At 39.7% G+C, this 13,170-nt stretch overlaps 2 protein-coding genes across 5 annotated transcripts; one reads left to right on the top strand and one right to left on the bottom strand.

The window, feature by feature from the left end:
• The first annotated feature begins 1,816 nt into the window (after window positions 1-1,816).
• Window positions 1,817-3,936, top strand: LOC121971906 (DELLA protein RHT-1-like). Its single transcript, XM_042523419.1, has one exon. The coding sequence runs from the start codon at window positions 1,832-1,834 to the stop codon at window positions 3,701-3,703; it is 1,872 nt and encodes a 623-aa protein (XP_042379353.1). The 5' UTR covers window positions 1,817-1,831; the 3' UTR covers window positions 3,704-3,936.
• A 658-nt stretch (window positions 3,937-4,594) lies between these two features.
• On the bottom strand, window positions 4,595-12,695 carry LOC121971907. 4 transcript variants are annotated; one of them, XM_042523420.1, is made up of 19 exons: window positions 12,381-12,695; window positions 12,248-12,313; window positions 11,973-12,146; window positions 9,234-9,308; window positions 9,041-9,167; window positions 8,884-8,948; window positions 8,710-8,780; window positions 8,453-8,562; window positions 8,279-8,316; window positions 7,666-7,816; window positions 7,394-7,591; window positions 7,159-7,239; window positions 7,009-7,073; window positions 6,601-6,688; window positions 6,461-6,507; window positions 5,687-5,761; window positions 5,431-5,608; window positions 5,111-5,162; window positions 4,595-4,807 (listed from the first exon to the last, which is right to left on the bottom strand). In XM_042523420.1, the coding sequence occupies exons 1-17, from the start codon at window positions 12,591-12,593 to the stop codon at window positions 5,471-5,473; spliced, it is 1,782 nt and encodes a 593-aa protein (XP_042379354.1). In that variant the 5' UTR covers window positions 12,594-12,695; the 3' UTR covers window positions 4,595-4,807; window positions 5,111-5,162; window positions 5,431-5,470. The 4 variants fall into 4 exon arrangements, with proteins under 4 accessions (XP_042379354.1, XP_042379357.1, XP_042379358.1 ...); XM_042523423.1 differs by having other exon boundaries at window positions 7,174-7,239; XM_042523424.1 differs by having other exon boundaries at window positions 11,994-12,146.
• Window positions 12,696-13,170: the final 475 nt, after the last annotated feature.

Below are 13,170 nucleotides of genomic sequence, written 5' to 3'. Positions count from 1 at the left end.
CACGTCAAATCCTCTAGAACAACTGCACGTAGATTAGCATGTCATGTGGGATAGCACGTAGACTATCATAACACGTGGAACGACCTAATCGACATAGTGTGATTCAATCAAAATCTAAAGGAGAAATATATTATTTCACTCCTTTAGTAGTAATATAAAAGGGATCCGCTCCTACGAACGAATAAAGATATGTACGTGAAAGTGTCTTCTCCATTATCTACATTGAAGAATGACTTAAGGTCGAAATTACTGAGTCAGGATATCCCAGCCTCTATCTCTCTTTCCCGATTTACAATCTTTCAATGTGATCAGACCTTTCTCGATATTTGATGACTCCATCAACATAAAAAGTAGCTCATCGATGAATGACTAACTCATCGGTCGTATTTTTTTTTTGTTAGGGAATGATCTTGTTTGAAAGTGTGAAGCTGAAAAGTTGGGAGGTGGCAGCTTTACAATTGGACGTGGATTTCGTTCCGCTCTACAAAACAAATAATGTCAGTGCTGGATCAGGGGATCAGGGCTTCCCGGAATTGGCTCTCCGATGCTCAAGTCAATCATCGGAATGTGGAGAAAAACAGAGCAACAGTAGCAACAATAGAGCTCAAGAATATATAATGTGTATCTCCACCGGTGATGGACCCCCCATTTATATAGAATCCTGATGGACAACATGAGGCATGAACACTCTCCAATGGGTCCCATGAAAGGGTTTGTCAGGAAAGTACCTTTGACACCATACCTTAACAGGGCATGCATATCCCTGACAAAACAGTAGAAACTTTCACCAAACAATCCGTCTGTCGACCATGCCTTGCGTCAACGACACTATCTCCCAAAAGAATGTCAAGAAATACTACAGTAGTCTCGTTGCTTGACCGAGTGAATAGTCGCTCGGCCAGAACTCTACTTCGTCCATGACCAGGTCTCGCTACTTGACCGAGCAGGGTAGTCACTCGACCGGAACCCCTCCGTTTTATCGATCTCGATGGCTCTTCTATGCGATGACTTTGTTGCACTTGCCTTACCTCATTCGGACTAGTTATCCGATCTCCCTTGACGTCATACTACATTGTATTGAGCGTCGTCTGTCTTACGTGTTATCTTAAGTTGAACGGATGATTTATTTGGATATGCCTTCCATCGATCGAACTCTGACTATTCGACTGACCATTATTATTATCCTCTATTTAACTATCTGACACTCAAATATTGACCCTCTTGATTTTAACTTTTACTCTGATAATAAAAAAAACATCCTGAACTCTATCAGGTCGTCGGCAATCGTCATCGAGGAGTCCGCGGCAGAAAACAACGCGGGGAAAGCGTTTGGACTCCGGACAGCGAGAGGTGGAGGCCGTTACGGATGCCGTCAGCTAAAACGGCGACTCGTAACGGGGAGGCGAGGAAGGAAAGGCCCACGCGACCGGCGCTGCGGGCGTGAGGGACCCTGTGAGCTGTTGGCTGGGCCCACCCCGAGAATGCGTTCTGACAGCGACAGCTGGCCTCGCCCTCGTGTGTGGGAGCCCTATGCTGCTCATAGAAAAGGGGCCAAGAGATTGGTGACACGTGGAGTTCAAGAGGCGTGTAAGGAGATGGACGGATGCCGATGGCCGGGTCTGAAGGGTTGTACTCGTCGTACAGCGTGTCGCAGCGCTGGTGCCTTTTTCTTGGTCTGGCCTCGCAGTGGGTATAGAGCATAATGCATAAACTTAATTTAATCAGCAAACAATATAAAGGCGGATTGTTAATAGATTACGATAAACCTCTTCTCAGATAAAAATTATCGAATATAATTAATTTAAATTGATCGTGTTTGTCGATAAATAGTATGTTTACCCAAATCCGCGTCTGCTCTGCTTATCCCTTCGTTATATTCGGCTTCTCAGTTCCCCTCTCGGGCGTCCCTCAAGAAGAGAAGGAGATGAAAAGAGACCATCAAGATGCAGGCGGCGGCGGACGAGGAGATTGGTATGCTGTGGCGGAGCAAGAAAAGGGCAAAGCGTCGATGGGAACGGATGACGGCGTCGACGAGCTGCTGGCTGCGTTGGGCTACAAGGTCCGGTCGTCCGACATGGCCGACGTGGCGCAGAAACTGGAGCAGCTGGAGATGGCCATGGAGAGCAGTGCTGCCGCTAACGACGACGTCCTCTTCGCTCACCCCGCCTTCGATAGTGTCCACTATAATCCGTCCGATATCTCTGCCTGGGTCGACAACATTCTCTCGGAGCTCAATGCCCCTCCGCCTCTTCCCCAACAGCCGCCGCCGCCGCCTGCTGCCTCGCTCCGCCACCAGTTCGACCTTTCCCCCGCTGGCACAGAGCAATACAGCATCGGCACAGTTGACCACTACAGCCCGGCCGATGTTTACGAGCTTAAGCCACAATCTTCTACGGCCTCCCTGAGAGATCGGAAGAGGTTAAAAGTCTGCAGCGCATTTCCATCGTCGTCGACCCCCACGGATGTGGCGGCGCAGCAAGTGGTCGTCGTGGACTCGCAGGAGGCCGGTATCCGTCTGGTACACGCTCTGATGGCGTGTGCAGAGGCGGTGCAGAAGGATAACTTGAAGGCGGCGGGCGCCATCGTGAAGCAGATATCCGTCCTCGCCGCATCGCAAGGCGGCGCGATGCGCAAGGTCGCTGGATACTTCGCGGAGGCCCTTGCCCATCGGATCTACCGGCCGCAGTCCCCTCGTGGCGTGAGCTGCTCGAGTACTCACGAATCCACCGCCTTCGACGACATGCTTCACCAGCACTTCTACGAGAGTTGCCCCTACCTCAAGTTCGGCCATTTCACAGCGAACCAGGCGATTCTGGAAGCCTTCGCCGGCTGCCGCCGCGTCCACGTTGTTGATTTTGGGATGCGGCAGGGACTGCAGTGGCCGGCTCTCCTCCAAGCGCTCGCTCTCCGCCCAGGAGGTCCGCCGTCGTTTCGCCTCACTGGAATCGGCCCGCCACAGCCCGACAACTCGGACTCTCTACAGGAGGTAGGCTGGAAGCTCGCCCAGCTCGCTGAGACCATCCGCGTCGACTTCCGCTACCGCGGCTTTGTGGCCACTAGCCTCGCGGATCTGGAACCCTACCTGCTGCTCGGTGCGGAAACCGACGGCAGAGGCGTAGAGGACGACGAGCCGGAGGTGGTGGCGGTGAACTCGGTCTTTGAGCTGCATCGGTTGCTCGCGCGGTCAGGGGCACTGGAGAAGGTGCTAGGGACGATCCTTGCGGTACGACCGCGGATTGTGACTGTGGTGGAGCAGGAGGCGAACCATAATGGAAGGACGTTCCTGGATCGGTTCACGGAGGCGCTGCACTACTACTCGACCATGTTCGATTCACTGGAGGGCAGCACCTCGCCGCCCTCGTCCCCCGAAGCGAGGCGGCATGGCCAGGCGATGTCGGAGATGTACCTGGGCCGTCAGATCTACAACGTGGTGGCGTGCGAAGGGGCGGAGCGGACGGAGCGTCACGAGGCGCTGGCGCAGTGGCGCGCGCGCATGTGCCGTGCCGGATTTGAGTCCGTCCCAATCGGATCCAACGCCTTCAAGCAAGCGAGCATGCTCCTTGCCCTCTTCGACGGCGGAGAAGGATTCCGGGTGGAGGAGAACGACGGGTGCCTCAGCCTAGGCTGGCACACGCGCCCCCTAATCGCCACCTCCGCCTGGCGGGCTGCCGGCGATCCCCTGAGAACCTCCGCATCCAGCTGAATCACTTCCCTGCTAGGGCACGCACCTCAGCCGTTAGATCGACTCACGGGTAACTCCTAGCCGCACGATCTAGAGAGAGTGTTTTCGTAAAATCGACGGACAAGTAGGCTAACCATCGATGCACGAATCTCCAAGTTTCTTAAATAAGCGAACACAACCACCCCTTATGTTCAAAGAGAAATTAGACCTTTTTCTTAATGGTGTGAAATAAGTTTAAATTAGAAGTAGATTAATTAAGAACGAGTCTAACATAAAAGAATATCTTAATTTCTCATTTTAAAATTATTATTATTATTATTTTACTAATTTAAGATTTACATCATATTAACAAATCTGACTTATCAAAATCTAATGTTAAGATGGAATCAAAGATGAACTTTGATAAAGACCTTCGCATTCGCGCCAATCTGGATTCCTCCCTATTGTCGATCCACTCTAATCCTTCCCTCTAGTGTTCTAACAGAAATGATTTTTTTAATGGAAATGATTTCCGTGTCTGTTTTCTAGCTTAAGAGCCTAATCAATATTGCATTCTAGTTTAATAGCCTTAAATCATTTGAATTCTAAGTTCCCAAATCATAAACGTCACAAGTTTAGTGAGGTGAATATATTATGTTGCTAACTAGCAAGTCCAAGTCTATAGTCACTGCATATGGCATTTGAAGGGAAAACATCTTGCTCTCTTCTTGTGTCCTTGTCAAAGATTTTAAAACATTCAACATAGATGAACCAAATTTGGAAAATAAAGAACACAACAGACATCATTTGTTATATCTAATACAACTGCACTGTCTACCTCTAGTTTGATTTACTTATCCCCAAATTATTTTAATATGATGATTTTATTACAATAAAGTAGGTTGTAGAATTCTTCCTTTGCTCGTTGTGCTATTTAAAAGACAATCACCAAAGGAAATATCTAATAGGTATAGGCAATTTAAACAAAAAGTCACCATCAAAATCCAAAAAGTTGACGGATGAGATTCAAAGATCAAAATTGAAAAATAAAAATCCAGTGTCTACCACCTACGTTGTTTGCTTCACCGAATTTGCTTGGCCGCTCACTATCCATGCGTCTCATGTAGCTCGCAAAGAATAAGCATTCTATAAGATAACAAAAAAATCATAATAAAATAGAGGGATCTTGAGGGAATAACAAATTTAAAAGAATTGATATATTTCAAATTTATTTTTTAACTAAATAAAAAAAATAATTATTTCATGCAAATTCATTTGGGAACAAAATAGTCATTTCGTTGAACCAAATCTGCCATCAATTATGCGTAACATATATTTAATGCTCAACTCAGTATAAACTAAATTAGATGACTCAGGTAGATGAACTTTGTCGTCACGGATTAGGGATAATTAATGGGTGTTCCTAACAAAATCAGATTATTAGCTCACCAGTCACCAGATTTAAACTCACTTGGCGCACAACATTTGCTTCATCTCCAACCTGGTAGAAAGAATAGTTATGAAGAATCATTAAGGAATAACAAAGCTAGAGAACTAATACTTCAAGTTTAATTTTGGACAAAATATAGAAATTCTATGGGAATTAGCAAAGGATAAAATAGTTATTCTGCGAAGTAAATATACCGTAATTAAACACTGGTTGATTATATGAACATAAATTTAACAAAAAAATTTGACTAGTCCATTTTTTTCAAATCATTTTCGGATAAATAAAAACAAAAACAGGCTGCTGAATCTAAATCTTTTACCATTTATCCCAAACAATAGTGATGGATGTCACTTCTTCAGTCAGGTAAGCAAGGAAGCAACTCGTTTGATGAGCTCTTCCTTCTTTCCTCCTACTTTGGCCTTTTTAAATGCAAGGAAGCATTTCAGGTCCGCTACAGTGAGGGATTGTAGCTCCCCTCTGATATAACAATTTGCAACCTGAAACGAACAATTTACATAACTATCTATGCAGACAAAAAGTTATTATTATTATCATTACGCGGAGAACCACACAACCTTTTCACTTATGGCAGATTGGTCTGTACATTGTTTGGGCCTCATCTTGGAGTCCTCTGCTAAGTTATCTTTCTTGTGAAAAAAATAAGAAGGTACAGTGTAAGATAACAACAATTCTATAATTATTTAGAAATTAATATCTAATTATAATGAATAAAAATAACATAGAAGTAATCAAATCATATATATATCCAATTATTTAAATTGTATTAATAATAATTTAAAAAATCTTCTTACTAATAGTATTATTATTTTTAGTTATATTCAATCAATATTATATGATAATCTTACAAAGAGTATAATGATAATATAATAACAAAAGTAATAGTTTACGATAATGTAATATACATAATATGATATGCATACTAATCTACACAATGCATATAATACTAATTTACATGTGATAAATACTTATTAATCTAAGAATATAATATCAGATTTTTTTTCTCTTTTTTTTGAATTTTGTCTTGTGAATTCTGATCGGATACAATAACACCTAAGTTTTTGGAACATCTGATATCGAAACCAATATTGATAATTATGACCTAAACCTAACGTTTAAGTTGCTTTAAATCAAGATAATTCTTGATTCCCAAATATAAATAGACAGACAACAACAAAATAAAGATTCTCAAGTTATGGAACTAAAACAGTACAACTAAGATTATCTAATAAATTGTTTTTAAATTGAAGAATTATAAACTGGAATGCTCTATATTATCACTGGTTCGTCAATAAATGACCTAGTGAAAGATATTGTAAAGCTGAACTTATCTTCTCATTGTTACGAGCCTTCTTTTGAGAAATCTCTACTGCTACCTCTGGATAAAAATGAATCAACCATGGGAAATATAATCAAAGACAATACATAATAACTTTGGAAGATACATATTGAAAGTAAAAAAAAAATGTACCTTTTCCAGATTTTTCTAGAGATTTAGTTCCAGGAACTATAGTTTTTTCTTTCTTGTTACCAAGTTGTTTTGATCTTTGAGGAGGATCCTGGAGATGAAGTCATACATCAAGTTCATATTCCCAGATGTTCAAGTACCAAGCTTCAATGAGTTCATATGATCCTTTGTTTCACGTAGATATCACTTGAGAAAATATGAATAATAACTACCTGTGGACATTCTCGCGACAGCTTCAGAATAGGCGTCAGTTATATAGCATATTTCCAATAAGAAACTAATGTGACTACTTGCTGAGTGATTTGCATTCCTTATATTTCAACAAGACACAAGGTTCTAGTAAAACTCAATTATTCTTATTATTTACCTACTAATTCCAAAATGTTTTTTAGCAAACCAATTTTGACTTACTTTGCTTACGCCAGATCCAGCAGAAATGTGCTTTTCTTCAGCAAGAAAACTACGAGTCATCTGACCTAATCTCAGAAAGAACACAATATAAGATTGAGTAAAGAATAGTACGTGAAACTGTATTATCTGAAGGCAATTATATTTCAATACTTGAGGAGATTATGCCTTTCTGAACTTTAACCATTTTCCTTTTTCCGAATGTAGGTTGCCGAGGCTTCTCTGGAGTAACAGCTTTTACAAAAAGGAATATAACAATCATATAACAAGAATTCATTGCTATCAAATTGAAATGTTTTTTAATAATACACTGGGACTGGTATGAAGTTTGAATTTGTTCCTTTTAGTTTGTTAAAGTTACTATAAGAAAATTCGAGATGCAAATTACCTGAATCAATGGAAGCAGAAGGTGGAACTTTCATGACTGCTGCTGGTACACTATCAGTAGTTGAACATATATTGCCAATATTTCCAGTATAGTCTTTCCTGGTGCCTAGACTCCTGCATATAACTGTAGAATTCTTTTGGGCATATTTGTACTGCAACTCTCTTTTGCCACATATTGAAGGCTTGGGAGTGTGGAAGTCTAATATTAGAGCGTAGTTATAGACAGTTGGTATAAAATATAAGCTAAATGGAAGTTTTAAAGTGTAGATATACCTAACGATGACTTTAGGTCCCTGAAAATCAAATATTTTTTTAAAAATTCCTCACTATAAGAAGTGTCCTTTTTTTCAATATGACATGCCAAATGATTTGTAGCCTTTATCCAGGAGGGTATATTTGTTCCAGTACCAAGTGTTGACACTTCCTGTATTGTCAAGATCCAAGTTGATAAGTCTCTTGATAAAAAAGAGACCATCCTGTTCTTATATGTGGATAATGGTCAGAGTTATGCTAGCCAACGAGTAATACGAAGCATTTCAACCATAGAACATATAAAGCTACCACTGATATAGTTTATACAAAAACAAAACATCAAGTATTCCAATTGAACCACTATCACATTTGTGGAAAAATAATAGTAGCAAAAACATGAGGTATCAACTATCAAGTGTTATAGAAAGCAACACACAGGTAGTGAGAAGTTGGACAGGCTTCTTAGAAGCTGTATATTCAACATGTTCAATAATAGGAGCACATAAGCTGTAGAAATTCGGAACCATATAGCATGAGTACCAGAGTATTAGAGGATGGATGAAGCCTGAAGGGGCAGAGGATGGAAAAAAAATGACAAATCAATAACAAAAAAATAAATCCAGTATGGACATGCCTTGACTTTAAGCTGTCCCAGGCTGAAGAAATTCCAAGCTGCATTCAGAATGATTTTTCAGTACAAAAGACCCAGAGGAAAAGCGCAGATAAAGACTATTAAAAGATCATGTAAGCAGAAGATATTCATAAAATTTGTATATGTAGGCACACTGAAATAGAAAATGCTACCAACCTTCAATTAGTTTCACGAATGATTCTAGAGCATCCAGAGCTTTTAAGCTTCTAATACTATTCAGGGCTGGAGAAAACACAGGATCTTGAAGAATATAAGCTGATGGGAACCTGGATTTGAACAATTTTGTACAGAGAATAGATAAATAACAATAGCATCATAAAGGTAGGAAAAACCGAATGAAATGATCTAATGCAATATAATTGTAAATATTGTTCGTCAATTCATGCAGAGGCTACTCCTAGGAAAAGAAATACCATTTATTTGGATGGCTTCCATGTCTGAGTTGAACGCAAATGAAGTAATCACTCTTTAATTCTAGACCATGCTGCAGGACATAGTTTAGTGACAAACAGAATCTTATGATGATTTTCTATCTTGATAAAAAGTGTTGAATAGAAGATAAATTGGAACTTCATAATTAGTGCCACCTTTAATGACCAAAGACATGTCAGCTTCTCAAAACTTTCATCATCTGGAAGTAGTTTACAAACTCCTATTCAATTTCTGCCGTTCTTAGTAATCAATAACGATAATATTAGAGAAAGGTTGAAAATGTACAACCTACGAATGAAGGACAACAAGTACCAATTATATACGCTTGGTATAATGAAGGAATAATGGTACAGGCCCGTAATAAATCACAATCTTCGAGCAGTGCTTGAACACCATTGACAAATCTCTCCCATGCTTTAGAATTAACTAAATCTGTTACCTAATTTGCAGAACAGCAAGTGCTGTAATGAGATGCCTCTTTTGTGGTTTTAGATTAAGGCGATACCTTGCATCTGTTGAACCTAACCACTTCAGGTGACACAAGGAAAACCAAGTCATCCCCCATCTCTGGTTGTACCCTCTGTAACATTGAATGTTGACTCAAATCAAGATAATCGCCAGCTTTGTAGAGCATATGATTGGTACAATTCAGGAGATACAAGTTTAAAGGAATGAGCTAGAAACTGTTTAATGCACAAAATGGAGAAACTTTCTGAACATGAATGCTGAAAGTTATCTTACTAATTTGTCTCTTTTATGATTAGCAGTTTCTCTTATTTGCCAATTTTGGGTGTCTCATAGCTAACTTCTGTAGTTTCTTTCAACCCAAGAATCATCCAATATAGTATTTATTGTCAGAACATTCATAACATCAGCACATGAATTTAGACAATAGATAAGTTTAGTACTACCTGTCTGTGCCATAGAAAATGATGGATTGAATGTTAATTTACTGTAGCTAGTCTTTCTCCTATCTTCCTTCATTAGGTGAGCTTAAACTCAGCAGAGAACACTAATTAGTAGAAGAGGGTACACCTTGAATGTATTTATACTATCTTACTCGGTAAAGGTTTTTCCTTTAATTTTGGATCTTTTGGATACCAAGCAATATTGATTGTTACTAGGAACTAAACATAATTTGTAAAGATTATCGGTCAAAGCAAAATTACCAACAAAGTTAGAATCAAAGACCAACTTGATTAATCCGCGCCCAATATCAAAATTATTATCAAGCTCATCCAAAGCAGAAGTTTCATCTAAATGATAAATGACGGTAAGAAAAGGCCTTATCTAGTATGAAATCGAAATAAGACTATAAATTTAACTTAATAGTTCCCACAAGTTTGACATCTTCATCAGCACAATTCCCAATCTCAAATCAAGCTTCTCCTTAATTTGGTCTCTATTTGTTTATAAACCACTTTAAAATTATAGCAATGTATAAGGTTGCAATACAACCTAAGCTCCGTGTATTTGAAGGTACTTGAACTAAACTGGATTCATAAGAAATATGGGCAAATGAATTTAATTACTTTATCCATCCTCTTCATTTTTTTAATCAAGATTTAAATCTTAGGCAAGCACTCCCCTTGTGGCACTTCTTTTTGTAAAAGAAACCCTTGATACTCCTTTTTTATAGTAATTCACCTTGGGATTCTTACTATTACCATGCTTGTTATTTTCCGTTTGTTTGGGACCTTTAAATATAACTTTCCTGGGATGAACTGTACTTAGTTCAGTTTGGGTTGATATACAATAACTGTACTCTCAATTTTTCTTCCTTCGATAATACTTAGACATAAAATAATTCAAGATCCAATGACTCATTTAAGGTATATTGTCTTAAATTGGGAAAACTAGGATAGAAGAGAATTAAGGGAATGATCAATAACAAACTTATTAGGAAGATTTGTCATGAGATTTAGATCTAGTTTGAATGTGAAAAAATTTAAGAACATAATTCCTTCCATCAAGGCATTTTCCTACTTCATACCAATCAACTCATAAGGCTACTACCAACTTCAATTTTATCAAATATATGATCTTTTGATCAAATGTTTTTTGCAATTTTACAAATATGGATTCAACTTAATAAACACTCTGAAATTGATTTCCTAACAAAATATACACGAAAGCATAGCTGTCGTATCATGAAAAGCAACTGTAATATGACAGCTATGCTATCGCATATAGGACAGCTATAAGAAGTCTCACCACGTATAATACAGCTACAAAAAAAAAAAAAAAATCATCATTGTGCAGTTGTTATATGGAATAGACATCTATTACAGTATTATCAAGTATCGACTAAGAGTGTTGGAAACCAACTGTTTCCAAATGGTTAGTTCAATTTAGTTGTATAAATTCCTTGAACATTAAATCTGAACAAAACAATTAGTCACTCATCATCTTAACTTCTGCTATTACTTTGACTAGTTTCTTTAATCCTTTTAACTTCATATTCATATTGAACAATAACCACTATGAGGATTGCTACTACTATAATTAAACTTGCCCTACATGCCTATGCATTTAAAACACTGACATCTGAGAATCTACACCATAGCGACATCAAAATGGTTGTGGTAATGTATGAAGTATAGGAAGAAAACAAGGATGAAATCTTTGGAAACTGCTGCTCGTCTCGGAATGTTTCTACAAAATCATTTATGCCACTCTTTCCCTCACATACTTGTTTTTTCCTATTTTCTTTTCAACCATTTTGGAGATTGAACGGAAGCCTTGGTGCAGCGGTAAAGAAGTTACCGTGTGACCTAGAGGTCACGGGTTTGAGTCTCAGAAACAACCAAACAACCTCTTGCAAAGCAAGGTAAGGTTGCGTACAATAAATCCTTCCCCGAGACCCACATTGGTGGGAGTTTCATGCACTGGGTTGCCCTTTAATGTTAGTTAGTTTACACTAGAACTTTTGCCGAGTAAGTACTTCAACTTGGAATTTTATTGAGATTTGCTCAGATATTTTTTTTTCTATCTCTAGTCTGCTATGCTTGAGCTTTAGCTTGAAATATCATAATTATGTTATAAATCATAGTAGCATCACCAAGATCCACAAATGTATCTTCAAAATGATTATTTTCATGAATTCCTTAAACTAGGTGTGTTTCATCTAAAGCAATAATGTAATTAGGTGACTAAATCAAAATAGTTCTTCATCATCATAACGAATGTGCTTTCTAAAACAGAAAAGTCATAAAATATGCATATGCAGAAGTTAGAGGATTACTACCAAATTAAGGGCACAAACATTGCTTCTCTCTTCTGTTCCCGCAAATGTTGAATCTACAAATGTACAGTCGCCAACACATGTCCATTTATGCTCCAGCATGAGAATCCTCAACCAGATCTCGACTGCTTTTGCAACCAATGCCGCTGATGCTACCTCTTCTTCCAGCCCAATCTACCATCCAATATTTAAGATTAGTCTCGCTCGTCACAGGGTACATCTTAGTTCTCTATTAAGAGGAAACTGAAAATTCTAGATTGGATGATTTAACTTACAGTGAAATCCGGCATTGCCCGGAGAAGCTCTTCCAATGCACGATCAACAGACTCGTATTGAGCCCTCTGCCTCAGTAGAGGATGAGATTTAGAAGGAAACACAGACAGTGCCCGGATTCACTAGGGTTCGAACCTGGTAGATAAGGAAGACGTCGGGAGGCTGAAGGAAACACGCGAGGCTCCACCGGCGACAGATCTTCCAGCAGAGTATTTCGACGTCGACAGCGAGAGAAGACGGAGTCGGAGACGGATCGGGGCGGCGGAGGAGGGAGAGCTGGCGTAGCAGGAAGGGCGAGGATAAGTTCGACGGCGGATGCGTTCGCAAAACCACTGTGTTGCGAAACATCTCGAAACTGCAACACCACTCCGCTACTGCTCGCTAGTTTTCTATAGGGCAGTCTGCCCTGTCTCGCGGACTAGGCGCAGGAGGCGGGCGGGAATAATGGAACGGCTTTTACTTCTAGAAGATTCTTCGAGTTTTGTGGATCCGAATCCGTATTTGACAATTTGGAATCGCTCCGTAGTCCGCCTAAAGCATATCATCCGATCCGGAAGCATATTGAACCGGGATAAAAAAAATAAAATTACCTCAATCCGACCCGCAATATATTCTTCACGTGTAGAAGGGGAAGAACGATCGGAGCTAACAAACATTTGGCCATCGCAAAAGCTATGAAAGCCAAGCAATGGAATCTCTCAAATCACAGAGCAAGGCGAGATGAAAGTGTGCGTTCAGCACTCAGCTCTTTCTTCTTAAGAAAAAGCTAACAGAACCTTTGTGATGTTATAGCTAAAGCAGTATCAGCCATCTTTATAAAAAAGGAAAAGGCACTTTGTGCTAATTCTAGCACCATTTGTTGGCATATAGCTATAAAATCTCATATAGTTGTGAAAAAAATTTCATAGAGTTTTATAGACTTTTT

The sequence above is a fragment of the Zingiber officinale genome, chromosome 4A, assembly GCF_018446385.1.
Source record: "Zingiber officinale cultivar Zhangliang chromosome 4A, Zo_v1.1, whole genome shotgun sequence".
Classification (NCBI taxonomy): domain Eukaryota; kingdom Viridiplantae; phylum Streptophyta; class Magnoliopsida; order Zingiberales; family Zingiberaceae; genus Zingiber; species Zingiber officinale.
The sequence above is the reverse complement of the archived record's forward strand: the minus strand, read 5'-3'. Positions and strand labels throughout refer to the sequence as shown.

Coding starts and splice junctions, on each gene's coding strand:
- LOC121971907 (XM_042523420.1), bottom strand. CDS start 12,593: ATGTTTCGCAACACAGTGGTTTTGCGAACGCATCCGCCGTCGAACTTA. Junction 9,309..11,972: donor TTTGTGCCCTTAATTTGGTA/GTAATCCTCTAA, acceptor TCAATGTTACAG/AGGGTACAACCAGAGATGGG. Junction 7,592..7,665: donor GGACCTAAAGTCATCGTTAG/GTATATCTACAC, acceptor CTCTAATATTAG/ACTTCCACACTCCCAAGCCT.
- LOC121971906 (XM_042523419.1), top strand. CDS start 1,832: ATGTTTACCCAAATCCGCGTCTGCTCTGCTTATCCCTTCGTTATATTC.